Source organism: Cyanistes caeruleus, chromosome 19 (assembly GCF_971803275.1).
Source record: "Cyanistes caeruleus chromosome 19, bCyaCae1.hap1.1, whole genome shotgun sequence".
Classification (NCBI taxonomy): domain Eukaryota; kingdom Metazoa; phylum Chordata; class Aves; order Passeriformes; family Paridae; genus Cyanistes; species Cyanistes caeruleus.
The window spans coordinates 8,295,946-8,323,222 of NC_141719.1; the positions used below are offsets into that span (position 1 = coordinate 8,295,946).

The 27,277-nt window shown below is 44.6% G+C and overlaps 2 protein-coding genes and 1 non-coding gene across 6 annotated transcripts; 2 read left to right on the forward strand and 1 right to left on the reverse strand.

Moving 5' to 3' along the window:
- Positions 1-10,528: 10,528 nt before the first annotated feature.
- KPNA2 (karyopherin subunit alpha 2) lies at positions 10,529-18,700 on the reverse strand. 3 transcript variants are annotated; one of them, XM_023938798.2, is made up of 11 exons: positions 18,118-18,700; positions 15,902-16,017; positions 15,667-15,804; positions 15,151-15,239; positions 14,066-14,334; positions 12,857-12,951; positions 12,509-12,772; positions 11,652-11,885; positions 11,388-11,570; positions 11,130-11,279; positions 10,529-11,024 (listed from the first exon to the last, which is right to left on the reverse strand). In XM_023938798.2, exons 2-11 carry the CDS (start codon positions 15,974-15,976, stop codon positions 10,932-10,934), a joined length of 1,590 nt encoding a protein of 529 aa, XP_023794566.2. In that variant the 5' UTR covers positions 15,977-16,017; positions 18,118-18,700; the 3' UTR covers positions 10,529-10,931. The 3 variants fall into 3 exon arrangements, with proteins under 3 accessions (XP_023794566.2, XP_023794567.2, XP_023794565.2); XM_023938799.2 differs by having other exon boundaries at positions 16,723-18,521; XM_023938797.2 differs by lacking the exon at positions 18,118-18,700 and adding an exon at positions 16,327-16,778.
- A 7-nt stretch (positions 18,701-18,707) lies between these two features.
- TRNAR-CCG (transfer RNA arginine (anticodon CCG)) lies at positions 18,708-18,780 on the forward strand. Its single transcript has one exon. It is a non-coding gene; the product is annotated as a tRNA-Arg (tRNA).
- A 1,637-nt stretch (positions 18,781-20,417) lies between these two features.
- Positions 20,418-26,603, forward strand: C19H17orf58 (chromosome 19 C17orf58 homolog). 2 transcript variants are annotated; one of them, XM_023938813.2, is made up of 5 exons: positions 20,418-20,656; positions 22,455-23,084; positions 23,188-23,268; positions 24,782-24,973; positions 25,524-26,603. In XM_023938813.2, exons 1-5 carry the CDS (start codon positions 20,605-20,607, stop codon positions 25,709-25,711), a joined length of 1,143 nt encoding a protein of 380 aa, XP_023794581.2. In that variant the 5' UTR covers positions 20,418-20,604; the 3' UTR covers positions 25,712-26,603. The 2 variants fall into 2 exon arrangements, with proteins under 2 accessions (XP_023794581.2, XP_086713626.1); XM_086857500.1 differs by having other exon boundaries at positions 20,437-20,656; positions 21,163-23,084.
- The last annotated feature ends 674 nt before the right edge of the window (positions 26,604-27,277 follow it).

The following is a 27,277-nucleotide window of genomic DNA, read 5'->3' on the forward strand; positions in this document are numbered from 1 at the left end:
GTCCTCCCCATCTTTAGAAATGGTAAGAGTATACTGGAAACTCATTCTCTGGCATGTGGAATGTGTTCAAAACAAATCAACATTTAAGAATTACATTGAATTTCTTTCTGTATATAGGTTTAATCACAGCACATTCCTTCAGCAGTAATGAGAGCTGGCTTGTATTATATCACATTCTTCCCCAGCTTCTGTAATGATATCAAGAAAGCAAGAGACCTCTGCCCTTATTATGATGGTTTTGTGAGTCAAAAGGTTAAAACTATTTTCCTGAGACAATTTTTAAAAATAAAGATATTTTACATTATCTAGATTGTATTTACTTCTACTAGTCATCATTTAGTAAATTTCCCAGAGCCTGACACGGTTGAATTGTAGACACCACCCCTAGAGATCATGGAGCTTAAGATGAGTTGATCAGTAGAGAATTACACCTTCATTTCTTCTTTCTCCATGATGTATTTCCATTGTATGTGCAGCTGATAAAGCTAAATGCCTGTTTTGCCATCTAAGGGTGTAGTTCTGAGAGATAAAGTTTACACCTTTAGACAGCAGATTACACCTAGGCAACCCCAAAATTTTTTAAATTTATCAGGTTTAATTTAATCTAGAAAGAGATGCATTTGAAATATTTATGAAAGTCTGTTCCCTTTCTTATCACATCAGTTTTGGTGTTTTTTGTGTTTTTTTCTGTAAAGCTCTGTTAATGTGGGAAAAAAAAAATTAGAAAAATGAAATTGTAAAGAATGATGAATGTTTCTACCAGCAGTTTTCTCTGTCTCTTTATTAATTTGCCTGATTAACTCATACCCTTTCACAGCATTCATCGACACCTTTGCTTGCAAAGGGCATTGTTCTCCTGGTTTGCCTCTTTGGCACAGGTTTTTCTTCTAAATCTTCCCTAAGCCAATCATAACTTCTTACTGTAGCTAAAGTACTTCCTGAATTCATTGCAGATCCATCACATTTTTTGTCCTGTTCCTGAATAGAATTCTGTCCTCCATGAGGCTTTCTGTTACCTTCCCTGCTGCTCTTCTGTGCTAAAGGAGCAAACCCTACTGCAGCCATGTAGAAAATGCTTCTGCATTTCAGGAATAAAGATGAGGAACAGAAAATTTCACTTTGTACAAGATTCCTTTTTTCCCTCTGCAGATAATGAAGATTATCAGACTGGAGGGTTATTTGTGTTGCTGCTGAATGGAACAAACTACATTAAAGCATTGAGATGCACATGCTTAAATATCTGGTTTTACCCTGTCTCTGTTGCTGCTCGGAGACAAAGAGAGTTAACCCAGCAGTGGAGGACAAACCTATCAGAGCTCTGGGATGAAGAAACATGTCTAGACAGGGGCTCTGGTTCTCACTAAGGCTCCCTTTGGCATGCAGAGACAATGTTTATGCAAGAGGTCAAGAATCAATCCATTTCTCAAGCTGGAGCTGGAGATGAAGCTTTTCAGGAGAAGAAACTAGGAAGGAAATCTCCACCCATGCACTGGCTACTGCGAAAGGGGACAGCAGCTTGGAGCGGAGACACCGTGGCCCTCTGAGACAGGATGTGTCTTGGGGAAATGATGTGTCTCTGAAGGGAAATGACTGCAGCTGTGGCTACAAAAAAAATGCATGAGCTTCCATATCACAGGATTTTCCAGTGGTTAGTCACTAAGATAACTTCTAAGCCCATCCATCCAGAACAGATTAGTAACTGATGCACAGATATTCCATGCAGTTCTCTAGCCACGTTATTTCCTCATCATGTCCTGCAGGACAGCACTATCCTAACGTGACTTTAGCAGAAGAAGAAAAGGGAGATTTTAGACACAGGCATTGAACATGGAATAAATAGATGTGTTGCATTTTACTTCTAGACAGAGCCTGAAATCCACTTTCTGAGAGAAGTAAGTCTGTCATGAAAAACCATGCAAATCATGCCTGGGCAAAAGGCTGGAGGTGACACTCATGTGCCAGCCCAGCCCCTTGTCCAGCTCATGTCACCTCTGTTCTCTTCTGCAGCATGTGTATCACAGCCTAGAACCCAGGGGCAGGTGCTGCACAGAATTTTAAGAGCCTAGCACACAGAGCAGAGCCCAGCTTCAGTCTTCAAGCACAGTGATGTGTCTTAGGCTTTTAATACGTTCCCTGATTTGTCTTGATTCAAAATTAATGAGACTGTTGACTTGACATACAAAATGAGCCTCCAAAAGTCTTGGGCCAAAAAAAGGTCTCTGTCTGAGGAATATTTCCTTTATTATTCTCCCATAATTTCCACTTATTTTGCCATAGGACACAATCAATAATACAATTTCTTCTCCAGACTCCTGGACAACTGGCTTTGTCAAGTGCTTTGAGAGCTACATCCTAAATATTCCAACTGAAATTACAGAGGTTTCCTGAAAAACTACATTCCCTTGTGCAACTGCTCTGTGCATCTTTCTTTTGCTGTGTTGTGAATGAGGCAAATGTAGAATCTCATCTTTAGATTTCCCTGGCTGATACAAACCAGGTTCCTAGAAGACCTAACAGAACAAGAGTGTTGGAAGCAGTCTCCTCTGAGTGACATGCATCAAGAACTTAGTTTACTATTGTGCTACAACTTCTGTCTGCAGATAGTATCTGATTTAACTTGACACAGTGTGTATTGTCCCAGAGCTCAGACAAATGAAGTGTTTTGAGGAAGAATCTCAGCCCAATTAAGTATTTAAAGAGTTGATATACAGCACTGTTTTAACCAAGCCACATTATTTAGCCACTGAAGGAATATCAAACCTTCTCCAATCTTTTGTATTCCCTGTGACTCAGCAACAATTTGAGATAATTATTTTGTCATCTCAAAAGGTGAGCTGTAAAATCTCCTATATTGCAAATCTCTGAGTTGTAATTATGGTGGTGATGCTGAGAGCAGGGTGCCACTGCTGGGGATGCCAGGAGCTGACTCAGCCCTGCTGCTACAAACTCACCCTCAGCCACTGGTGATCAGCAGTGATGCACTGGCAGGTGGTTGCCTTGTTAAGTCAGTCCTTGGTCTGCCCAGGTAACACCCAGCTTGCACCACAATCTCTGCTTAATGCTTTGGAAGAAGTGAAAAATGTTCTGTGATGCATCTTCCAGCCATGCAGCCATAGCAAGCACAGAAGCTTTCCTGGCTCTCCAAAAGCCCTGCAACATTGTCTGATAAGCCTTAATAATCTGGCCTAATTAGCCACTTCTTACTTGCCATCATGACTTATCCAAATATCCAGATATTAACGTTCCAAGCTGTACAGAATTCCACGTGTCAGAGCTTATGGTGAGGTTTAAGAGGAGCAAGTTATCCCATTCTAACCTGTTGCAGGGACTATGGCTGTTAGAGACAAAGGCAGCTACAGAAGGGCAAGAGACTGGCAGCAGACTCCTCTCATGTTGGCAGGGAGAGCATCTTGGGGTAGTGTAAGCCACTTAAAACAGCCTCCACCTCATAGTTTGATTGTTTCTTCAAGCAAGTGGAAGTTTTTCCATGTGTCTCACTTCCAAAGAGTTCCATTCTAGAGATAAGATTAATTCCAGGAAATGCATCAAGTTATACCAATATTGTGCAGTCCTACAGGTAGCTGAATGTGCAAGGTTCAAACCCAAAAATAGCTCACAAAGCCTTAACCCCATGGGATGATTATTTTCTGCCATAGGGAAGCAGGCACTAAGAGTCAGATTAGCTGTCTCAGGCTGTGCAAACCACATCTACTCACAGTTCTGGGAATTGCTGAAAGGAGCCTGGGCTGTCCAGCTTTGGGAAAACTCTGCTTTGTCTTACTTGAAGTCTGGAGACATTTATAAACATGGTATGTGAAGACTAAATCCATAAATTAGCTCAGTCATGACACAAAAGCATTTGCAGGTTCAATAACCTAACAATCCCTCTTTTTAAAAAGAAATCCTATTCTTAAAACCTTCTGAACTGCAGAAATACCTAACCTATCCACAGGCTGTACTGGCTTCTTTTGTGCTTTCTTTTAACAGAATCACCCTAAAGTCCACTGTGAAATCAATTTGAGAGGATTTAAGATACAGTCATCTCTAAAAATACCTCTAAAATATTTCATTTTAAAAGTTACAAAGCAAGGTTTTATGCCAGATAAGAACAGCACAGGTATTTAAGTAGGTTAGTGGGTCTAGTGAAGCGCTAAAAGTAACCTAAAGCAAAATCTGTCACCATGTGTCTTGAATCATTTCTTTATTCTACTCTTGAAACCCTTTAAAATAGAACTGGAGGAAAGATGGTTTTCTCCTTTTCTTTTTAGCACTAGAATTCAGGGGCAACATGTCTAATTAGGCAATGTGTCTAATGAAAGATGGGAGGGCTTGGCTCTTCAGTCAGATACAATCACCCAAGCAGACACATCCAGCCCTTTTGTGCACATGTTCTCATTCACTGACTGCAAAATTCAGGATTTTTTGAGCAAATGTCATCTCTCATTTGCCCTGCAAAGCACTGCACATTTTGGTTGCTAAAAACTTAAAAAACATTTGGATTATGTTGCTAGAAAGACGTTATGTTCCAATTTTTGTCTAATACACAGTGGGCTGGCTATGAGGAAGTAAGCTTACATTTTAGTTAAAATGGTTTTTGTTGGGTTTTTTTATGTCATGTTTATTCCTGGGTTTTTTGGGGTTTTTTTGTTTGTAGCTATAGCACACTGAATTTTGTTGACAGCTGCAAATCCACTGTGCAATACAGCAGATCAAATTTTCTATTCTGCAACAGGGTAGGATATCTGCATATGCTCTTAGTTGTACTGAATAGAAATTTTTTTAAAGACAGTTTGGATGAAAGCTGCAGGAGTGGGCTAATGTGATTTTTCTTAAGTCATTTCTAGGATCACTTACTATTAAAATTGTGTCTATTAAAAATTATGTCTCCATTGTCAGTTTCCCTCAATCCCCTCTGTTTTTCCTTTCTGAGTTAGTTTACATCTTGCAGAGTTGTTACCATTCCCCCTCTGCTTACATTTTCCTTCCCTAATCCCTGTCTGGCCCCAGACTGCAGGTGTTGATATACACTTAAGTACAGATGGGGTAATAGCTTCAGTTTAAGGAACTACATAAAACAGTTCTTGTACACAGAAAAATTCCTGTTCTATTCAAATCAAGTTTGCAAAGCAGTTCTTCAGAAGTGGAATGTGGCTGTCCTGCTTCTCCCATCCCCCTGCCCTTATTTCCCTAGATTGGTAATGTTCTCTCTAAGTTATATGAACTGCAGCAATGGGGTTTTTTTAGCCATTAGGGGAAAGGAAATGACATATGGAGAGAATTCAAGTCCCTCCTCATTCCTAGAGAGTCTATCCAGAAAGTCAGTGTGCTGAGCTCCATCCAAGTGTCGTTTCCTGCTCAGAATTGGGAAGGGGAGCTGGAGGCGGGAGGAGAGATGGATACGTAACATTAAATTGCTGCTTCTGATTAACAGCACATTCTACACATGATTTCACAGTATTGCTTCGAACAGAACTGAGCCTCTACAGCCCAAATATGTGTAGCAAGCCACTGATGAAAGAGCTATTTTTACATCTGTTTCATATAGTGTGCAAAAATGAAGTGATTGGGATGGTGGAAATATGCTTTGGAGATTACTGAAGATTTTCTGATAACTTTGTACCTCCGATCTTCCATATGCCCACAGAGCATTATTAATACTCCTGGTGGTACAGCTATTTTACCACTGTGAAGCTACACACAAAGCAATCTGTTACAGAGAAAAAATTAGGCAGCTTTCCACTATTTTATATATATATATATAAATATATAAAGGTATGTATGACCCTATAATTTATACAGATACACAAAAATAAATAAATCAGGCCTTCAAAAGATGACCCCACGATTTTCATTTCACATTGCAATGCAAATTGAGAAAGAAATGAAATAAAGGAGAATGATTCCTCATTACACTGCCTCTTTTGTTGAACTCATAGTTGTGATCCAAACTCCCCCACAGTGAAGGCCGTGCCATTGATTTTGCTTTCAGTGTGCCAGTCAATTGAAACTCTGTTCCTGATATGCGATTTACACATCACTTCTGGAGCTGGCTCATTGTTTTATTCAGTTGATCAGCACAACATTTTAATGTGGTCAAGCGAGTTGTGCTTGGTAAGAATTAACAGGATTTTTCTCCTTTCTACTTTCTTTTTTCTCTCCTCTCCTCATCCCTTTAAATCTCCACTTCCCTCCCACTAATGACACTCCCCAGGGCAGTGGGTGAACTGCAACCTGGAAAGGGGCCACAGCGCTTCCACGAAATCTTCTGGCTTCTGCGGAAGAGTGTCCATTTCCTGGAGCCAGTCTGAGACAGACAGTGCTCTGCAGTCAGGAACAGAACTGGAATCCAGTGACCCTTAATCCATAGGAAATGCTACGAAACTCACAGCAAATCAATTCTCCCTCAGCTGTCCACAGGCTGAGTCTCTGCCCGCCTCGTGTCAGTGCCATTCCCTGGATCAATGAGAAAGGAAGTGTTTTACAAACACAACAGACAACTGTGCACACTTGGAGCAGGAGTGTTCTTGTGAATGGATTTTCATGAAATTTCCACTTTCAGGGGGTGCACCCCTCCCAGCCTCAGGAGGGGGTCCCCTAATTCCCTCAGTCTTTTTTCCTAACATCCCTCTAAAGGCCAAAGGGTTAATGTGTTTCCTGTTAGATTTTAAGTGAAAGTTCTAACATTTTCCTTCATGGGTCAAATATAACTAAACACAATTAACCTTCATTAACTACTTCTGTTTTGACTAACAGTACCTCTTCCCTATTTTTCACACCTTCTAAAGTTTAGACCTGCACTTGAATCTACATCATACCTTATCACAACAGAGATTCAATACTCCTGGGTTAATCCTATACTCAGCAAAAGGATAACTGTGACCAGAGGTGCCATGGGTTAACTACAGGGACAGACATCAGGATTCCCAGGCTCCAGGTGAATTCTGCCAGCAACTTTCTGAATGTCTGTGGATAACTTCCTTGGTGTCAGTTTGCTCTGCTGTAAAATAGATTTAGAAACAGAAGAGATCTGTGAAATAGTGTTGGGTAGTGAATTCCTTGGCCTGAAGAACTACAGCTGCTTCTTGCTGCTGATACACCACTGTGGTTCTGTGCAATTTAAATCATTCTGGATAGAGTAGCAGGAAGCAGCTTTGCTTAAGAGAGTATTTCAGTCTAATTCACAGGAAAAGTAAAAATAGATTTCTACCGATTTAACCATTTCTAATTTTGCCACAGTTTAAGCAGTTTTTCCTGCAGGGAAAAGTGAACAGACACAATACTGAACTGCAGGACTGCAAAGTCCCAGCTCTCCTTCCAGAGCCTGGCACACCGGGGAACAGCAAATGGAACAATCAGCCAGAGAGCATCTGCTGCCATCAGAATTTCAGAGGCAGTTACGTTTACTGAGATCTCAGACTGCAATCTTGCCATCACTCCACAGATAAAATAGCATTAGCAACAACTGCATTCCAAGCCAGTTGATGTCAGCAGGGGTCTGTTATTGTTGCTCTCCATAGAGGAGTTGGCAGACTGACACACAGGCCACCAGACATTGATTCCAGCCCTTGTCCCGAATGAGGCATTTGACAAATAAAGAGGACAAGCTCTTAAATCTGACTGGGCCATGCATTAAAAAAAAAATAAAAAAAAATTCCCCCTGCCAAAACCAAACCAAACTAAAAACCAGGAGCAATAACAATTCTCTTCTTGCTTTTTTGCTCCTACCACGTTTTTGAAGCTAGAGACACAGTCTCATGGGTAACTGTGATCCTAACCTCAGAAATAGTTTGCATTTTCTTAGAATAAGGAGTGACTCACCCCAGTCACTTACTCATAATCATTGTAGATTGTTGCTTGTGGAAATACATGCTGCCAACAGGGCTCACTGGTGGATAGGCTGAACACATTTTTCTTGGATCAAAACAAAGTCTCAGGCCCCAGAAAGTTAATTATTAAGCCACTGAGCTGTCAGACATCTGAAGACTTTGCAGCGTTCTATTATTAACTCAATATATTGGATAAAACTGAAACAAGTAACACAGAAAAAAAACGAAATAGGGATAATACTATTGAACAAATGTTCTGCTATTTACTAATTATTAAATTTACTATTTAAAGAGACACAAAAGACAAGTTACTTGCATGTATTGAAGAGCAATTAAAGGAATTGTGATTTGAAGCAACAGTACTTTAATTTTAAAGGGGCTTTTGAAAGGTTGTATCTTAAATTCGATATTTAACCTGGCTAAACACTTGGGAGTTAGCACACAGATGTTCTGTGTGACCACACAGAGTTCCCCAAAGCTGTAGCCTGGTGTTTTATCGGGAAGATGGAGCAGATCCCACCTAAGTGTAGCGGGTGGGATTATCCCACCTCCAGCACCGCCCTCTGCCGGCCCCTGCGCTGCTCTACAGCGGTACAAAACCCGGGATTCTGAGCCCGGGCAGCACGGCTCTGCCCCTGCAGACCATCAGACAGCAAACCTGGGGAAGGAACGATTCCTTCATTAAAGCTGACTTTGAATAATTGCCTTTATAGAGGTCAATTCTTTCCATTCACTATGGTCACACAGAAAATCGTGATTTTCTAACTGATGCTTTTAGGTCAAGGGTGGAGGTTTGACAACAGAACAATGGATACAGGAGGCTTCACTACAGGTGCACAAAAGCCCTGTTTGGTTACTTTTCCCCCTCAGAAAAGTAAAGGCTCCAGCATTGCAAGGCAGGTTGTCCTTTCCCCTGTGCACAGGTTTACAATACCAGAGTGGGTCCAGGGGACCTGTGGTGACATTGTTCTACCTTGGCACTGCCCACAGCTGCTTCCACAGGCCCTGGGTGCCACCTGCAGCCTCACCCTTTGGTCCAGGGGCAGGCAGGGCTGGGAACAGATCACAGGTACAGTTCAGTCTCTCAGAGACATCCAAAGAAAGGCTTAGTACATGCTACAGCTTTTTTGGAGTTAAAGAAAAACAGTTAAATTGGGACAGGCCAAAGTAAGAAGGTCATCATGAATCAGTTCAGAACGGTGTGATTTGTGGCTTTTACAAGCTAGTCTCCTTCATGACAGGTAAAATCTGCAACCCCTGCTGACACATCAGTGACAGCAATGTGTCACCAGGACCAGGTTCTGAGCTGGATGCAGGAACTCCCACAGCTTCAATAGCCCAGCAGGACAATCATTATGGCAGTGACTCACAGACATTGCTCTGCACAAAACAGTATTGTTGCTAACAAGATGTATAATGTGTAGGACTATAGATACAGACAAATTATCTGCTGCCCTTTGTAACTTTATCACAATGCAGCAATACCCGAGCTCCAGAGAGGTCCCAGGATGGATGTCATCACCAGCCTCCAGTCAGGGAAGGAACCATTTGCCAGTAAGTGTGGGATTGGGAGCAGCAGACCTGCCCCACACTAATAAAAGCAAGAGTGACATCATCTACATTAGCAATAGCCCATTTAAAGAGATCTTTGTTAGCAGCACACAAGGCTGAATTCTTCATGAAGCACACCTGGTCTTCCATGGATTGCCAAAGTTACACCCAAATCCACTTTTCTATGCATCTGCACTTTAAAATAAACTTGGAGGCACACAAAAGTTGACCAATAAAGGAGACAAAAGCAGATTATTCTCTCAGATTCACCTAGCAGTTATTTGTTTTGTACTACCTTGAGTTTTTTATTCCCCTCCACCCATAAAGAGTGGAAACAAAGCCAATAGGAACTCTGGGAGAATTGCCTACGTATCAGAATTTCTCCCCCTACCTCTTATTAATAAAAGTGACATGCTGTGGGTCCAATTAGGTCATGTTTATGAAACATCTAGTCCTGAACTCTGACCCCTCCTGTACCATCATTAGAGCTAGAGACACCCAGTGAGCTGGGACAATATAGTTATTCCAGCACATTTGACTCCTGGGAGGTTCAAGTTAAATAGCTCAATCCAAGTTTTTCCAGAAAGCTGGAAAACAGAACTACAGTTCTTTCTCTCCACTCAATACTCTTTCTCCTCCTAACTCCACCCTGGCACAACTCCTTTGAGGGACAAAATGGGTTCCTGTAAGTAATGACTTTAGAAATAAAGGGACAGCAGATTCCAGAACAAAGCCTTAATTTTTGCTAAGGCAGGCAACTGCTTCAAAGCATTTCCTATGCTCTAATCCTAAAGGTACCTGAACATGTATAGAACTGGTTAACTACTGTACTTACCTCTCCTCCAAACTATTACTTACAGTTAAGTAGCACTAATAGTCTTTAAATATTTCTCCAAGAGGCTGAAGCTAGTTTAGCTCAGTTATGCACAGGGTAAGATGAATCAGATTTCTATAGGAAGTTCCTTGGTCCTGTAACAGAAGGCTGCTGTATGCAGAAATCAGAGCGTGGGGTGACCAAGCTGTTTTAAATCCACCTCTTCAGCATTGAGTCTCTCATGGTTTAGACCTGCTTAATGCCATTATCCATTTTTTAACTAAGTTTACTTACCCCATCAGTCAGCTTTTAAGAGAGCAAGTTGACACAGTTCAACTTTATGTACTGATAACACTTTATTGAGCTTCAAGTAAGTCTTCCCTTAAAAGCCTGTTCAGTATTTATTACTTCAACAGGCCATGTAGAAGGTAAGAGGTTATGGGGGAGCCTGCAGAGCAGTGGCTCAATGCTTTGTGAGAGGCCCAAGTTGCTCACATGCATTCTTTCCCCAGAAAAGGACAGAAACAGGAAGTATTTACAAGTGTATCTCAAAGAATGAGGTTTACATTTAGAAATTCACAGACATATATGAATTTGAACAGTTCAAGTATGTTTCAGTTGGACAAAGTGCTACAGGACACAAAAACCAGTAAAGGCAAGAGGAACTCTATTAAGACAAAGAGGTGGCAGTCATTTGTGCCTGCTAAACCACTTGTAGGTGGTTGCAGAATGTGCAAGATCTAGAAGTTAAAAGAATTTGGGGTACTGTCCTGGATTTGGAAAGTGTAGCTGTCAGCAGTTGAGTCTGGTACAACATTTTGGTCTTCCTCCTCCTAGAAGGAAAGAAAAGAAGAATGTTGAAATAGCAGTAGCATTTTAATCTAGTAGTCAGTGCTGGAATAGAAAAAAAGTAGAAAAGACCCCCTGAAGCCACTTACTTCTGCTGAGAAATATTTCTCAATAATGGTGGATGAGGCTCTGTACACTTGTTCATTTTCATGTGACTGGAGAGCTTCAATTCTGTCTAGACCCCCACACTCTTCAATCATGAGGCAAAGCTTTTCAGTCTCATTAATCTTCTCAGCAGCCTGCAACAGAAAAGCATGGAATAACCTCAGGAAAGATATATGCCAGCAGCTACTGGAGAGCCATTAGCAACAACACAGACAATAATCAAGTATACTGCATCCACATACCAAGAAAATGTTGGAAACTGCATCCAGAATAACAAGTACAGTTTTGCTGTCTTTAGTTGAGAGAAGATTCAGTAGGGGTTCAAGAACACCAGCCTGAACAAGGTACACAATCTGGTCAATTGTTCCACCACTCGTATAGTTTGTCACAGCCCACACAGCTTCCTTCTGAGATTTGAAATCCCCCTGTGAAGGTAAAAGCAGAGTGTTTGAACACAGAATAGTAATAGGAAAAGGCTCAGCATAGTAAATATAGGCTTTGTTTACCTTCCTCAGAATACCAATGAGATAAGGCACAAGACCGTGGTCTACAACTCGCTGGATCTGATCCTGACGCCCAGCAGTGATGTTGGACATTGTCCAGGCTGCTTCTTTCTGAATGTTGTTTTTATGATGAGAAAGGAGACTTGGAAAGACAGCCAGTGCTCCTGAGTCAATAACAATCTGTGTTTGCTCATCAGTACCAGTGACAATATTTCCTATGGCTCTTAATGAAGGAGTCTGAAACAAAGATGAATAGAATACTCTAGAAAAGTTGTTCAAAACCAGATTAGATTATAGCAAACACAGCTATACTTGATGGCCATCCACTCTAACCTTCCCAGTTAACAGCATGACCTGCTATATACAATGGGGTTTGGGCTCCTTGTTAGCATTCCACAGGCAGATGCTAATGTGTGCATACAGAGACTGCACACCTTTCAAGGCCAGTCTGCAAACAACCACCCATGACAGAGCTTAGGGAAACTACCTGCTAAATACTAATGCAGTTTTATTATGCTCTAATTATAGTGTTCACACTTGTGAACACTGTCCCTAGAATTTGGCTCTGCAACAGCAATTTAAAGGCAAGCTTGAGTGAATGTTGACTGTTGTGCTGGCCTGTAAGGTAAATACAATGATTATATAAAGAAGCTTGTTAGTCATTACCAGCAGCAGTCTGTCTCGTGTGGCACAGCACCCAGGTAGGAGAGAAACTGATGTCTCACTTCACAAAAATTAGAACAGGCACCTGACTCATGTATGAAAAGAGCCATTTAGTTTCATGGACTACTTCTACCTAACTGCAGTTCTAGCCATGATTCAAATCAAGCAACAGCAGCCTGCAACATCCAACCACTTACCATTATTGGCAGTTCACTGTATCCTAAGAGTCTCACAAGCTGTGGCACCAATCCAGTTTTCACAACAACTTCTATCCTGTCATTGGAACCGTCTGTGAGGTAGGAAATTGCCCAGCATGTGTCTGCCAACACTTCAGGGTCATCGTGGTGCAGGAGCCGGACGAGGGTTGGAAGGATCTGCTGGATGGCATCTATGGGAGGTGCAGGATTCTTATTGCGACACAGGTTTGAGAGGGTCCACGTAACATTGCGTAAATATCCAGACTGCAATGGTGGAAATAAATGGTTAGCAATAGCTTAGCTAGGTTCTACTCAGTAATTGTAACTTGAATCTCTCTGCACACTTACAGCCAGGGAAGAGAGGTCAGGAACAGCCAGGAGACTCAGCAGTGGCTCGATTGCACCATATTTAATAACCAGGTCTCTGTAGGCAGAGCCATCCCCTGGAAAAAAAACAAGAAAAAAAGCCAGGTGACGACCAGAAAGAAAGGGACACGTGTACACAGAACCACTGTGTGTTAAGAGGATTAATTCCTCTACTCCTTAAGAAGGGCTGGATAAATTAAGAAGAAACAGGAGGACAAAAGGACTACTGCCATGGTTAAGTCACATGACAAGCATGTTCAATCAAGCCACTGAGCTTCACCTTTTTTCTTGGAAGAAGAGGTAATGTAGTATGTTTTCTATACAGCTTTTCATAAGAGTTCATAACCATGCAGGGTCTTATGTGTTTCTTTTGAAACAAATCTAAGCCCCACACTAGAACAGAGCTTTCTCCACAATATGGGACTTGAAATGGATTATAATCATCAGCTGAATGATTGACTGAGAATCCTATTGCAAGATATAACAAATATTATATTTATAATATTTATTATATTTGAGTTTAAAACTCTAAGGACAAACTTTGAGAAAACCACAATAAAAAAAGGCTTTTAAACAATTTTATGTGTGAAGATTCACTGTTCTGTAAGGCATGGCCATTGGAAACTCTAATACAGCAGGTACAATATTTAACTTGTAGCAGGTTGACAACTATATTATTTATTTTGACCACTTTTTAAAGACTGGATCCAACACTGGCATATCAAGTAATCCTGAGAGAAGCTTAAGAAGCTTCAGTGTACCACTATACTTATCAGCAAGCAGCTGTTTCAGAGCAAGGAATATTGACCATCACATTTGAGTCACTGCTTCCTTTGTGCCTTCCCCCTTTTAGTCAACACACAGAGCAGAGCTCATTGCTGAGTCACAAAAAAACTGAGATGTCTGAAAAAGGTTTGTGTTGTAGCATGGTTAGAGATCCATCAAACCTGAGCTGAAATCTGGAAGCAGTGCCCACAATACAACCCACAGGTTGTGCCAGGCATTGCAAGGTCTAAAGACAAAGGGTTTCCTGCAGTTTGCTCTGCAATGCAGGGCATGTCATAACTGGAAAGCCATTGGGGCAGAGCTCCCAAGCAGCTCAGCACAGGGCATGGCACAGCAGGAGTGATGTCCTCCCACCTCAGACAAGGGCACAGGTCTGAACTAGAGCTGTGCAGCCCATGGACATACCTGCAATATTCCCCAAGGCCCACACAGCCTGCTCACTGATGTGAGTGTGTGGAGAGGCCAGCAGGGAAATGAAGGCTGGAATTGCTCCTCCTTCCACCACTGCCCTGGTTTGCTCTGATGTGCCAGAGGCAATGTTGGTGAGTGCCCAGGCAGATTCAAACTGGATGGGACTGCAGTCTGCTCTGCCCAGGAACGAGACAAACTTCGGGATCAAACCAGCCCGAATTATATTGTCTATTGGGGGTTGCTTCTCTCTTGAGAGGAGTTTCCTAAGGAGCAAGGCAAACAGGAAGCATTATTTTTGCCTGCAGAACTCTGAACAACAAATTCAAGTCTTAAAAACACCATATGAAAGAGTTTAGCATTGTTTTAGCATTCAGAAAAGGCAACACAACATAGCATGAAAGAGAAATGCAGACAAGCTGAACACTGGCTTCCTAGGCCTCTGTTAACACTGGGTTTGGCATGCCTTCACTATGTGAGAGGTTCTGTTCAGACTCTGAAGTAAAGCAGACCTGCAGGAGTCATAACACATCTGAACTGCTAGAGGCTTCTCAGCAGGGAGAGGTTAATAACTGCCAGAAGCAGCATTGCAGCAATGTGCAAGCTTATTAAAGGATGCTTTAGATTTGGAAAGAGGAAAAATTTGTGAGAGTTTAAACCCCAGTCATCTTTCTGTTCACATTATTCTAAGGTGGATCACCACACTCATACATATCAGACCTAAGTGTTAATGAAGTTTAAAAGGTACCTTACTTTGCTATAACAAAGAGTTAACTAGAATTACTCCTTCGAATATAAGGTGACTACTGTTAAATTTGTACTAGAGAAAATTACTTCTTCCTACTATATACTATACTATATTATATACTAATATTCAGGCACTTTAAATACTTAAAAGCCACATGGTTTCTATAAATTATGCCTAAGTTATGGGTACCTCAACATTGTATGTATGATGGTGGTTGTTGAAATCCTGCCTGATAAGAAAGACATAAGCAGCCACTTAGGCTCATAAATCAATTCTCTCACCTTGCCTAGTTATTGGCTTGCACAGCTGAGTTGGTATCCTCTGAACTGCTTACCTGGCAGCTTGAGTAGCCTGTAGCTGAAGCTCCATATTATTACTATTAACTCCTTTGACTATTTCTTCAACTGACCAGTGTGCCAAAACCTGTACAAGAAAATATTACATGAGTGCTTCAGTGGGAGAGTCATGTGTATTCCTGACCACAAAGAGCTCTTACACAATACCATGGATAGGCCCAAATTTACAGCTGCTTCCCTTACTGCCACCACTAGTGGTGTGATACTTCAAATGTGATATTTCAAAACCTCGTCAGCTTCACCTACAGTTATCTCAACTGCTGAAAGTTTTTTTAACCAGTAAGTTAAGTGCTTCGTATCAGTTACACTAGACTTAAAATGTAGCTGCAGCCAGTTGTGTGTAAGAGTGGCATCCATTAGAGGTGATAACACAGGCCTGAGCTGCTAATGCAGATGTAGTAGTGCTGTCCTGCACCTTGGAGGAGGGATTCATGCTGGCCTGGCTACAGGACTGTAATGCACTTCAAACATGTCTCTTCTGAGTGCCCACTTACCTGGTTGCCTCTGTTTTCCTGAAGGGGGGAAGTAGCATCATCTGGTAAAGTGCTCACATTTCTTCTTTTAAGCATCTGATCATCTTTCTTAGCTTTTCTCAGCTCCACATTGACTTCAATTCGCCGCCTTCTCATTTCCTGGAGGATAAATACTCAGAGTAAGTTCTTGGCTTTCGAAACTTAAATTTAAAGAGGCAATAGCTGGCTAAAGTACTAATTGCACCAGAGCACTCACTGTGCTGTCCTTTCCTTTGTTCTTGAATCTGTTCAATCGAGCTGATGGTGTATTGGCATTCTCATTAGTAGACATTTTGCTTGTTAGATTTTTGAGCGGGACAGATAAAAACAAGCCTGAAAAAAGAACAAAGAAACAGCAAGTTTACTCCACAAAAGTTAAATCTTAAAAATTGGGCCCACACTCAAGAATGAGAAGCACTTGCTTGTATTAATTCTACAACATCTGACTTGATTAACAGCTGTCTCTTTAAACAGGCAGATGTTACAACAAGCTCTAGAATCAACACAAAAGCAGAAGACACAGTCACACAATTTTAAAACTTTTAACCAAATACTATTAGTTATTATTTTCAAGAGCAAGATAGATTTTCCTTTCCACAGACAACACACACGCTGTTAAATATTATTTTCACTGCCACATACCTGTGCTGCACAGGATCCCACTCAGCCCCACCCCGACCTTTTTGGACGAGAACAGCGAGCTCTCGCACTGGGAAGGTCCCCGTAGGGGCGTTTGCCATGCGGGTGCAGCCAGCGGCACATAACAACGGCTACAGCGGTAACGAAGAAAACCTCACCACCCCTAGCGTGACCCACTGCACAAGAACTGGCTTCGCTTCGGCCACAGCCCCGCCGGAGCGACAACCCGCGCTAGGCTACACCAACCCTGTCAGCCCCAGAGCAGCCAGCGGAGACGCGGGAGGCTCCAGAGAGAGGCCCCAGCAGGGACTGCAGGCAGAGCACAGCCCTTTCCAAAAGGGCAGCGCAGGGGCCGCGTCCCCACCGCCCCAGACCCAGCTCCCGATCCCATCCCCGCACCTCGGCCGGGGAACGCCGCCGGTCGCTCCGCTGCTACCACACGCTGCCACTGCCCACGACTGCCCCACGCGGCATTTAAATTTCCCGCGACCGCGCCCTGCCATTGGCCCGTTCGAGCCAAAGCAGCCTCCTGATTGGCCGGTTTGAAAGCAGCCCCCGCTCACGATGACGGGAAACACCCTCCCGGAAGAGCCTGTCGGACGTGATGTATTCACAAGGCCCGGTACTACAGCTCCCGGCGTGCTCCGCGCCGCCCCACAGAGGCTTGCTGGCATTACCCGCGCGGGGCACGCCGGGAGCTGTAGTGCAAGGGGCCGGGCTCGGTGATATCCCGGGACGAGAGAGGGGGATTGGAATGAGGGAATTGTATCCATGGCGCGGTGTCGCTTTGAGCGATTTGTGGCAGAAACACCCATTCCCTCATGCAGAGCACAGATTCTGCCTCAGTAATTAGCAGGGCACCGCAGGCTTCCCCTGGGACAAGGGTGACCCACAGGACGAGGGGGAATGGCTTCAAACCGAATGGGTTGAGATGGGATATTGGGAAAAAATTCTTTAGCGGAAGGGTGGTGAGGCCGTGGCATTGGTTCCCGGAGAAGCTGTGGCTGCCCCATCCCTGGAAGCGTCCAAGGGCAGGCTGGATGGGGCTCCAAGCAACCTGGGACAGTGGAAGGTGTCTCTGCCTGTGGCAGGGGGTGGAACTGGGCCAGCTTTAAGGTCCCTTCCAACACAAACAATTTTGTGATTCCATGATTCGATGGCTCTATGCCTCACTTATTGTGTCCTAGAAATGTGGTGCGCAGAAATGCAAAGAAAAGGGAATATGAGATTGCAGTTGAAAGCAGTTCTACAGTCATCAGGGCAGATGAAAACTAAATCATACAGAATAAGAAAAGAAAAGGATTCCTGCCCCTGTGGCATGGCCTGAAAAGGGATGGGATTGTTTCCAATGGGTTTGGCCTGCTCATGAGGGATTGAATACAAAAGACCACTGATTTTCACAGGAGATATAAGTCAAACCATATAACTATAGGGAAAACACAGCTCTGACAGCAACTCTGACATATTGAGATACCTATAAAGGTACAACAGAGAAGTGTCAGGTATGCACATTGATATGTCTGTGTGCTAAGCCATCACACTAAACTACTTACACCAATCTGTAGGTGCACACAAGTGTGGAGGATGTTTGCTGAGGAGGAGGAATTACCAGTGACATCTCATATTGCTGATTTTGGGCCTTACTTTGTACTGTGCTGAGCTTTGTCAAAAACACCCACAAAAACAAGAGCAGGGAAGCCAAGAGAAGAGAAAGCACATTACTAACAAATGGAAGCTTAAGAGTAGTATACAGAAAAAAAAGGCAGTTCTAAAGTAGAAATAGAGGTAAAACACCTGCTCCTGAAGGATCGGAGGGTTGGCACGAAGCAATTCCATTGGGCCATGAATCGCTGGCAGTGCATGGTCTGGAGCAGTGAAATCGGTGCGCAGGGATGGGTGTTGACGGCAGGGAGAGGGCTGGCAGTGCCTGAGATCCCCGAGGTGATGTGGGCTGTGAGGGAGGTGACAGCTCCGAAGGCTCTTGCCAGCAGAATTAAGCGACAGAGAGGTAGAGGGAGACTGGGCAGTTGGGGCAGGACAGCGGCCAAGCTGCGGGTGAGGTTATGGGGCAGAGGAGGGCGGGCGGTGCCCGGGGGTCCCCGGGACAGTGCGGCGGCCCCGGGCAGGTCCCCTCAAGCGGCCGCGCGCGGGTCTGACAGGGACGCGCTCGCGCCGAGGGCGGGAACCCGCTCTGAGGCTCGGGCGGAGCCGCGGGCACGCGCTGAGGAGCGGGGCCCGGGGGCATCTCGACCAATGGAGTGAGAGGAGGGAGGGGCGGGGCCTGCCCGCCGCGAGCGGGGAGAACGTGACGGCCCGCGGGGGGGCGGAGCCGGTACCGGCCGGGCGGAGCTCTTGCTAGGCGGAGCGCGCAAACTCCGCTGGGTGACCCAGTGGCCTAATGGATAAGGCATCAGCCTCCGGAGCTGGGGATTGTGGGTTCGAGTCCCATCTGGGTCGCGCCCTGTTTGTTTTGTGGCGTTGCCGCGGGTGGCTCCGCAAGGCCACCCCTCGCCCGGCACGGCACCCCCGACTCTTTTACCCGCAGCCGCCCCGGGCTTGGCCTCCGAGTCCCTTCGCTGCCCCGGCATCGCGTCCGGCCTGGGGCTGCCTCCCTCTCCGCCCTTCATGCGGAGATCCTGCTAGTGGGTCCTGCTCACCTCTCGGGATCTCAGGGAGAGCCACAGCCGGGAACACCTGGGCCCGGAGGTGGCCACGGCGCTGTCGGTCACTGTTTTGCCCAGGTCCACTGAGAAAGCTTTTCCATCTCCACTGCTGAGCATCCCGGGGCTGCTGGAATGCTGGGAATACTCCAAGCAGCACTACTGTGCTGTTAATGGAGATCCTGTCCAGGTAAAGTCTGGGGAAACAGTGCAGACACAGCCATACATGAATGAAGGCTGAATTGGACCACCATCTAATTCAACAGAAGAATCCTTGGAATACAAATCTGTGGGATGCTCACATGTCCATCCACCCATCCATCCATCCACCCATCCATCCATCATCCATCATCCATCCATCCATCCATCCATCCATCCATCCATCCATCCATCCATCCATCCAAGCACTCACACTCCAGCTTTTCCTGCTTGCTGCAGGTACCTGCTGGTCACCAAAGCAGTGTAGGAGCCCTCCTCTCCCTCATCCTCAGTTTACATTCCTATTCCTGTAATAGATATCTTGGGATAGTTCTGGAATTAAAATGTTTCAAATAACAGAGGAAAACAAGGATTAGTTAGTGCTGCAGTAGAAATGTAACTCCTTGATTAACAGATGTGGTGAAATGTCATTTGTGTGTCAATGTATCTTCACCCATCACTGCTGGAGACAAAGCCCTGAGCTTTTGGGAATCTATTTAAATGCTTAATTCAAGCAGGACAAAACAAACTGGTTAAACTAAGCAACACTGAATCCCATGCCACAGGCATTGCTGAAGGTTAGATTTTCTGTCAGGAGTGGGTTTCAGGAGCCTTTCAGTGCCTTTATGGAGTTTTTAAGTTGTTGATTGTCCCTTAAAGTCAAGAACAGCTTCCACAGCACCCGGCAGCAGCTGGTGAGTTAAACTGTCACGATGGAAATCTTGTGTAGCAATAAGGTCACTTAGAAATAAGTCTTCTTAATTCAGTAATCCAAATCAGGGTTGGCTTGCTGTGTGAAAATTTGCAGAGTTCTTCATGATGGCTAAGAGAGATTTAAAAATAAAGCTGTGTGGGATCAGCAGAGCTTTCCCTTGGACTGGACAGTCACTACTGCATTTTTCAGTCTGAAAAGAATCACTGAAACTGGTTCCTGAAACTAAAAGAGGAGATTAGCAGCTGTATCACTGAAGGTGGCCAGAAATCTCCAGATATGTTCCATTGTCATGCACATCCTTTCCAGACCCTGCATCCCAGGGTTCTGGTGTGTTCCAGAATCTCCCAGTTCCCTTCCAGAACACAGTTCTCCATAGCCAGGAAAACCAGGCTCGTTCCCTATGATTTTTTCCCCTACAGAGTGCCATAGAAGGGCAAGACTGTCCCCCAAATAAAAATCTGCTGCCAAAACTGTGTGTGGGTGTGTTATTGCCAGGACACAGGTGATGCAGCCAGGGGGTTGTTCCCGATGGGAAGGAGCACATTCCTCCCAGGCAGGGCTGGTGGAGGCAGCAGCTTGGTCTTGCTCCAGTGGGTTGTCCAGCGAGTGATTCCCGTTTCCCCTCAGGCTGCCTCTCATTAGCATGAATCAGGGGAAGGGCATAAAAGACTCCAGTTCATTTTGAGTCTGGAAAATCTTTACTTCAAAATGACAACTCGAGTGTTCTGGCTCCTCTGTTTTGTCATTAGATCATCTTCTGGTAAGTCTGCTACCTTCGGAGTGGGGCTGGGGCACGTCTGCCTTGGGAATCAGGGGCGGCTGAAGACATTCCTACAAACCCTTGCCCGAGCAGCCCCCCAGTCTTTTCAGCAAATAAGGGCTCAAAAAAGAAACATTTCAACGTGTTTGTGGGATGGGAATGTAAATTGCAATATTTTATTTGCCAGCATTGAGAAAAATTAAGGGCACCTGGCAGAAGCAGGCAGGGAGCTGTTGCTCTGTCCTGCCAGCCACCAGTGGCAGGTGAAGTTGGATTTGCTCTGCATCTGGGATTTTTATAATTTTTATGTGACCTTTCTCTTTTAGTCTCCTTCACCTGTAACTCCAGGTGTCTGACTGACTTTAATATGTTCAGTGTGCCCTGTGTGCCTGCAGCAAGCTGTTCTGAGTGGATTTATTTGGGTTTTAGTGCCTCACTGACAGAACAGAAATAGCATTTACATCTGTTCCACTGGGATTTGGTTATGTTACAGTAATATTTCTTAGGTTGCAACAACGAGACAGGAATATGCTGGTGCAGGAGGAAGAACCTCAAGGTCCTGAACAGATTAAGTAGAGAAAAATGAACTATTTATTGATAAAATCCGTGACTGAGAAGGCGTGATAAAAGTGCTAGAAGAGTTTATTTACACACCCAAGTCTGAGACACCTGTTCAAGAGGGCACAGCTCCACACTGAACCATCTCCAAACCCCCCTTGCCTGCTGCTTTCAGCAGCTTGGACTTCTTCCACCCCTCTCTCCATGGACATTCTTTTGACTTTACATGTGGCCAGCCCAAATATCAGAGAATCTTTCCCATGACAGCAGCTGGTGAGAGCACAGGGGGAGAAGTGGCAAGGTCAGCAGTTGAGTCAGTTATAGGAGATAAACCAGGATATTGTTCATCTGTGTATGTCAAATCTCTCTTTTCACACAAGGAACCGGGATCAGCCTCCTACACAGAATAACCACGGCCGTGAACAGCAGACAGAGGCTGTGTGTGGGTGAGCTGTGTGAAAACTCTGCTGGCTCACTCCACACATGCAGGGAAGGGCTAAAGGAAAAGGAAAATGGATTGCCAGGGGAAATTACTCTCCTGCCAGGCTAAACATTTTGGTCATTTTGCTTTGTGAGGTTCAAGAGGTCAAAGTGAAGGTATAAATGAAAGTGTAGGTGACTGACCAGCTTGTGTGAACAGTGCCATTATTTTTTTCCTTCACTTTTCACTTCTTCTCTTTCTCAACCCTTGCCCTCTTAAATGAAGCAAAGCCTTGGAATAATTGTTACTCAGCAGCACTAGCCTAATTACTGCTACTATATGCTCAAGTCATAGACCCAAAACTGTGGATAAAGACCTTTCCAAAGCTGCTGAAGAGTTTGGATGACACTGTCAACAGGCATCCCATGGATGGGAAAACCAAATAGTTCTGCTGTCATGGTCTTTTAAACAAGCATCCCAAATGGCAACGTGAAATCTTGTTTTCTCAGATGTTCCCTGGAGATTCAGAGGTTTGAGAAAAGGGTTTGTTTTTAATTTGCAACAATAATAAAGTAAAAATGCAAATCTCCTGTTTTGCTCACACAGCTGCATTCCCTGTACTGGAACTTCAATATCTGAGTAGAGGAATGAGGAGCTTTACTGTGCTTCATATATTGAGCTATTTATTAATTTTTTTGCCTTATTGTTGAAGACCTCACTTATGGATTAGAGCCTCAAATACTCCCATTCTAAAGCACTTGGAATAAAAGACTTAAACCACCGGTTTTCTCTCTTTTTTTTTTTTTTTTTTGCATGTAGGATCCCTGCCCTATGCTGAGAAACCCGGCCAGGCTCTCAGCAAAGACGTTTTTAGCTCAGCAGCTGCTGCTGCTGTTCAGGTGAAAGCTCCAGCGCAGGGCACGGGCAGTGCCAGCGGGAACCCCGGGGAAGGCCGGCTCCAGGGAATGCCTCCCGCCCACCCTCAGCGGCCAAGGCCCCCGGGAATCCCCTCCCTCGCCTCCGACAAGAAGAAACGCGCGGAGCCTTCCCTGGAAAACAGCACAGGGCTGAGGAAGCACCTCGGGCAGCACGGAGGGGTCCTGGTCCTGGACAGCCCGGCCCAGGGCGCTGCTCCCGGCCCGAGGGACGCCGGCCAGGCCAACAGGCCCCACACGGAGCGGCGGCGGGCCCAGGCTGCCAACAGCGTCTGGGCCCGCGGCCTGCGCACCGCGCCCGCCCACACAAAGGTGACGGCCCTGCTGCGAGCTCACCCTTCTCCAGACTCTGCAACAGGGGTGTCAAACGATCCTAACACGCTGCACCGCCTCAACCGAGCGGGGAAGGCAATCCTCCACAAACACCCCGATCCCTTCACGAGCATCCCCAAACCCTCCTGGGTCACTAACCGCTGGGCGCCCGGCTCGATGTACCTGGGCGTGCTGAGGAAAGGTAAGGGACAGGCTGCCCAGAGCTTCCCAAAGGCGGGGGCACAATGGGCTGAGAGATCCCCAAAGGGCCCGTTGCTGTCCCTCAGGCTGTGCTCCTGTTGTAGATGGTGACAAGGAGAAGATGTGTCTGACAGAGTGCAGGAAGGAGCAGGATGAAGTGGAGGCTTTCTGCGCCAGCGAGTTTGGTAGGTGGTGTCCCCCTCAACTCACAGGGACAGAGCACTTTCTGTCCACTTGGCACTGATACTGCACTTCTACTTTTAAAATACTGTGATTAAGATACAAGAAAGTATGTGAAATAATTACCACGTATTTGAAAGGGACCCAACACATCTCTTCATAAACACACATTGCCTTTTCCCTACACCTTGGGCTAGTACTGTCCTTTCTTCTGTTTCCCCTGGAGGAACAGTGTCCTTGAGACTGGTCAATGGAACTGGAAAGACCAATTGTTTTAGATACTCTCAGATTAAACACTGCAGCTGGGTTATTTATCTCTTCCTATTTAGAGCAAGTTTGATTTGGGGGACTGAAGTTTGAAATGAAAATAAAATGGTGAACCAAACAATAAGACTGTGATCCTGTCTCTAGAGAGGGTTCTTCTTGAAGTTCCTTTGGATTCAGTGTCTTTAGTCCTTGTGTTCACATTGATGTAACTAAAGGTGACATGAAACAGCCTGGTATTATTGTACAGACTGCTTAAGGACAAGCATTTTCTGACTGAAATCCTGCCTTGTGCTTACAGAGTTGTGAAACAGATACCAATTTTTTCTCACAGTATTTTAAGAGATAAAGAAAATACAAACCCAGTGGTAACAGATGTTTCCATTTGTAGAACATAAACACGTTAAGAGACATCTGTTTTCTCTAAATGGAGAAGTCAGGAAGTGCCTTCTACAAATGCTGTCCTGCTTTGGTTTTTACCACTCTCACACATTCCTGTCCAATGTGGGCTTCACAGCAACCTGACTTCTGTGTGTTTTAGCCCTTAACCAACAGCTCTGCTCCTAAATTGAAAGAACAGGTAGGAAAAAGTCTGAGCAACAGATGAGCCAAGGTTCCATGGCAGCGATCAGAGTGCTTTTTCTTTTTTTACATTTATAGTGCAGATAAAAGAATTAAATGACTGGCTCAGAGTTCTCCTGAGACAGGTGTAACACCAGGTGCAGTAGCCCCACTAACATGGTGCTGTTTTCCCATCCCTGTACTCAGCTCAGCACTTGCCAGATCCAGAAACTGGGAGAACAGCATGAAGTGATTGAGTTCCCAACACAACCTACTTGGTGCTGTTGTCTCTTGGTATGACAAGGGCCTTTTATTTCAAAAGCCAAAGTGTTTCATAACCAGCTTGGTTTTGTACCTCATTGAGAAGTTTTAAATTTCAAAATTTTACTTTGTTAGGTAAATAGTGCAGTGTGCACTTTTTATATATCAGGATAGAAAATGGTACTAAATCATTGCTTTCTTCACTAAAAAATATCTCAAACCTGTAAAACAGAAGGTTTGCAAAGCAACAAAACTTCAGGCAATGACTTCACCAAATGTGATTATTTGAAGCAATTCCTACTGCCCACTCCTGAGCCAAAGGATTCCTGCTGACACTTCCTTTACAGCATTTTAAATGACAGCCTTCACACATACCCTGAAAATTGCCACGATATAAAATCTGATCCTGTTTTTCCCTCTCCCTTAAAACAGCAGTGAATGGAATTGTTTATAACCTGGAAAGCCTGGGGAATGGAGTCCAGTGGATTACCCTCTTGGTAGACAGTGATGGATTGTACAAGATGAGTCGCCTCTATGTCACTCCGGACGCCGCCTTCTTCCGAGTTCACATCCTGGTTGTGGATACTTTAAACTGCAGTAAACCATGCCCAGACTTTAAACTTGGTAAATCATTCCAGCTAAATCCATTCTGCTATTCCTCTGCATGCACTGCAATCTTAGTCTGTCTTAGTTTAATAGGCTTAGCCTGGGTTGTTGGGAAAATTTGGAAGAAAAGTATTCACTCAAAGTTGAGGCCTTTTTTTCCATCCAAGTTTCTGAAAACTTTCATAAGAGAACCAACTGCATGAGAAAGTCAGGTACCAGCGTAGCCCTTTCTTAGTTCTGTCCAGTTCCAAAATGATGTCAAGTTTTCAAGATTCCTAAAACAATACAAGCAAGAGCTTAAGCTGGTGTCTTTGTAAGTCATTCAGTTTTCCTTTTAAGTGCAAGTTTATCAAATACCAGCATTTCTCCAGACAGGAAATCATTATTTCATGCCAGCACCACCTCCAGGTGCCAGCGGAGCTCAGGGTGCTGCTGTGGAAGCCCCATGTTCAGGATGTTTCCACAGGCACAACTTCATGTCTGTTCCCAACCCTGGTGCCCTCAGAGTGATCTCCCATTCATTCCCTGTGGCTCAGCAGCCCTGTTTGTTTTGTTTTTGTTGTTGCAGGCAGCAGGTACATCGTGATGGGGCACATCTACCACAAGCGCCGGCAGGTGCCCGCCGAGCTGCTGCCGGCCCTGGGCGGGCGGCTGCGGCCAGGGGACGGCTGGGTCGGGAGCAGCAGCAGCTATGTGAGGAGATTCAACAGGAAAAGGGATCTCAGGGTGAGGGCAGCACGCTCCAAGTGTCCATAAGGCTCTGAGGGCTCCGTCCAGGATGTGGGAGCAGCAGGATCCACCCCCAGAACACACCTGGCTGTGGGCAGTGCTCTCGTCTGGAACTGCAATCCAACACCTGCTTTTGTGCTTTAGCGAACACTGGGTGCCTCGAGCAGGCACCCTTGGTGAGGTTCAGCACAGAAGTCAGTCTAGGGAATGTTAACTGGCCCTGAATTTGCTCCAGCTGCTTTCAGAGCCACAGGTTAGTGTTGCTTCCCCTGCTGCAGTGTGCCCCAAATAATCTGTAGTAAGTGTAATGCAAAATTCTGGCAGCTTCATCCTCAGTAGACAAAAACTGCACTTTGAACCCTTTACCTTAAACAGTTTATATGATGCCACAACTTTATCTACACAGGATGTTCACTGTGCTTTCACAGTTCTGCCTAAAGTATCACATGCATTTGATTTCAGAGAAACCAACACCACTGAGTACCATTTGTATTATTTTTGTCTCCTCAACCATGTCCATGGTATTTTTGAAAATTACACCATTATTCCAGCAGAGCTGGATGTTCACACAAAGCATACAGAATAGAGTGTAATAATTTGAGTATATGAACACACTGACTGAAAGCAAATCAAGAACTGCAAAACATAAATGGCCAGTTGCATTTACAAGTGACAGCGCAGGGAATGCAAAATGAGCATGGACTGCACACACTGGGTGTGCCTGGGCACTTCATCCGAGAGCTGTGCTGAATGCCATTCCCCAGGAGAAATATTGCCAAGCTTGTACTTGCACAAGAGTAAAGTTACTTTTTAAATCAAAAAGACAGTATTTTAATACCTTTAATGTGGTGAAATTGAGATGTTTGTTGTTCCTGGTCAGTATTCGCAGATAATAAATCTGTAAAAGAAACTAATAAAATGCTCATGAGGTTCTGCTTGCACTGTCCTCTGGGTTCTGAAAGACCCAAAAAGCTTATGTAATGATATTGCACAAAGGCATCTCCTTGTGCAACAACCTGCCTGAGGATTTGATACATATTTATATCAAGAAATGTAAAAAATGCAATACAGCTTAAAACCCCACATACACAGTGATGTGATGTGACCTGCTGCAGGAAACAGTGGCTTCTAGAGATGCATTTTCTTTTTTGCAAGGAGGTAGTTCTGACACACTGTACTTGTCACAGTCTGCAGCTTCATTTAGTGCCACTGGAAAGCCACGGAGCAGGGGATGGGACGGGCTATGCTGCATCAAGTATTTCTTGATATGGAGCCAATACCAACAGCAAACATCCCGTATTTGGCACCCAAAAGGCTCTCACTGGAGTACAGAAATTTACTCATAGCATGAATCTACCTAAAAAATACCATGTCTCGCTTTCGGTATGTGAAAGACTTTGCATGGAGAACAGCATGGATTGATGGAATTTTCCTGAGAAAATCTGAGGGGGTTTTGAATTGGCAGAAGGACTGTTCTGGCAAAGTATCAAAGCTCTGGAGTGACTGGGAGGGACAGAAGGAGGAAGGGTTACATGTACATCTCGAGTTTCTTTGTTTCTATTTTCAGGGGAAGTCCAGAGACTAAGCAGCAAC

Excerpts from the sequence above, each read along its gene's own strand:
- KPNA2 (XM_023938798.2), bottom strand. The coding sequence starts at position 15,976 with ATGTCTACTAATGAGAATGCCAATACACCATCAGCTCGATTGAACAGA. Across the intron at positions 14,335-15,150 it reads CAGGCTACTCAAGCTGCCAG|GAAACTCCTCTCAAGAGAGA; the intron begins GTAAGCAGTTCA and ends CTTGCTCCTTAG. Across the intron at positions 12,773-12,856 it reads CTGACCTCTCTTCCCTGGCT|TCTGGATATTTACGCAATGT; the intron begins GTAAGTGTGCAG and ends CCACCATTGCAG.
- C19H17orf58 (XM_023938813.2), top strand. The coding sequence starts at position 20,605 with ATGACAACTCGAGTGTTCTGGCTCCTCTGTTTTGTCATTAGATCATCT. Across the intron at positions 20,657-22,454 it reads TGTCATTAGATCATCTTCTG|GATCCCTGCCCTATGCTGAG; the intron begins GTAAGTCTGCTA and ends TTTTGCATGTAG. Across the intron at positions 23,269-24,781 it reads TTTCTGCGCCAGCGAGTTTG|CAGTGAATGGAATTGTTTAT; the intron begins GTAGGTGGTGTC and ends CCCTTAAAACAG.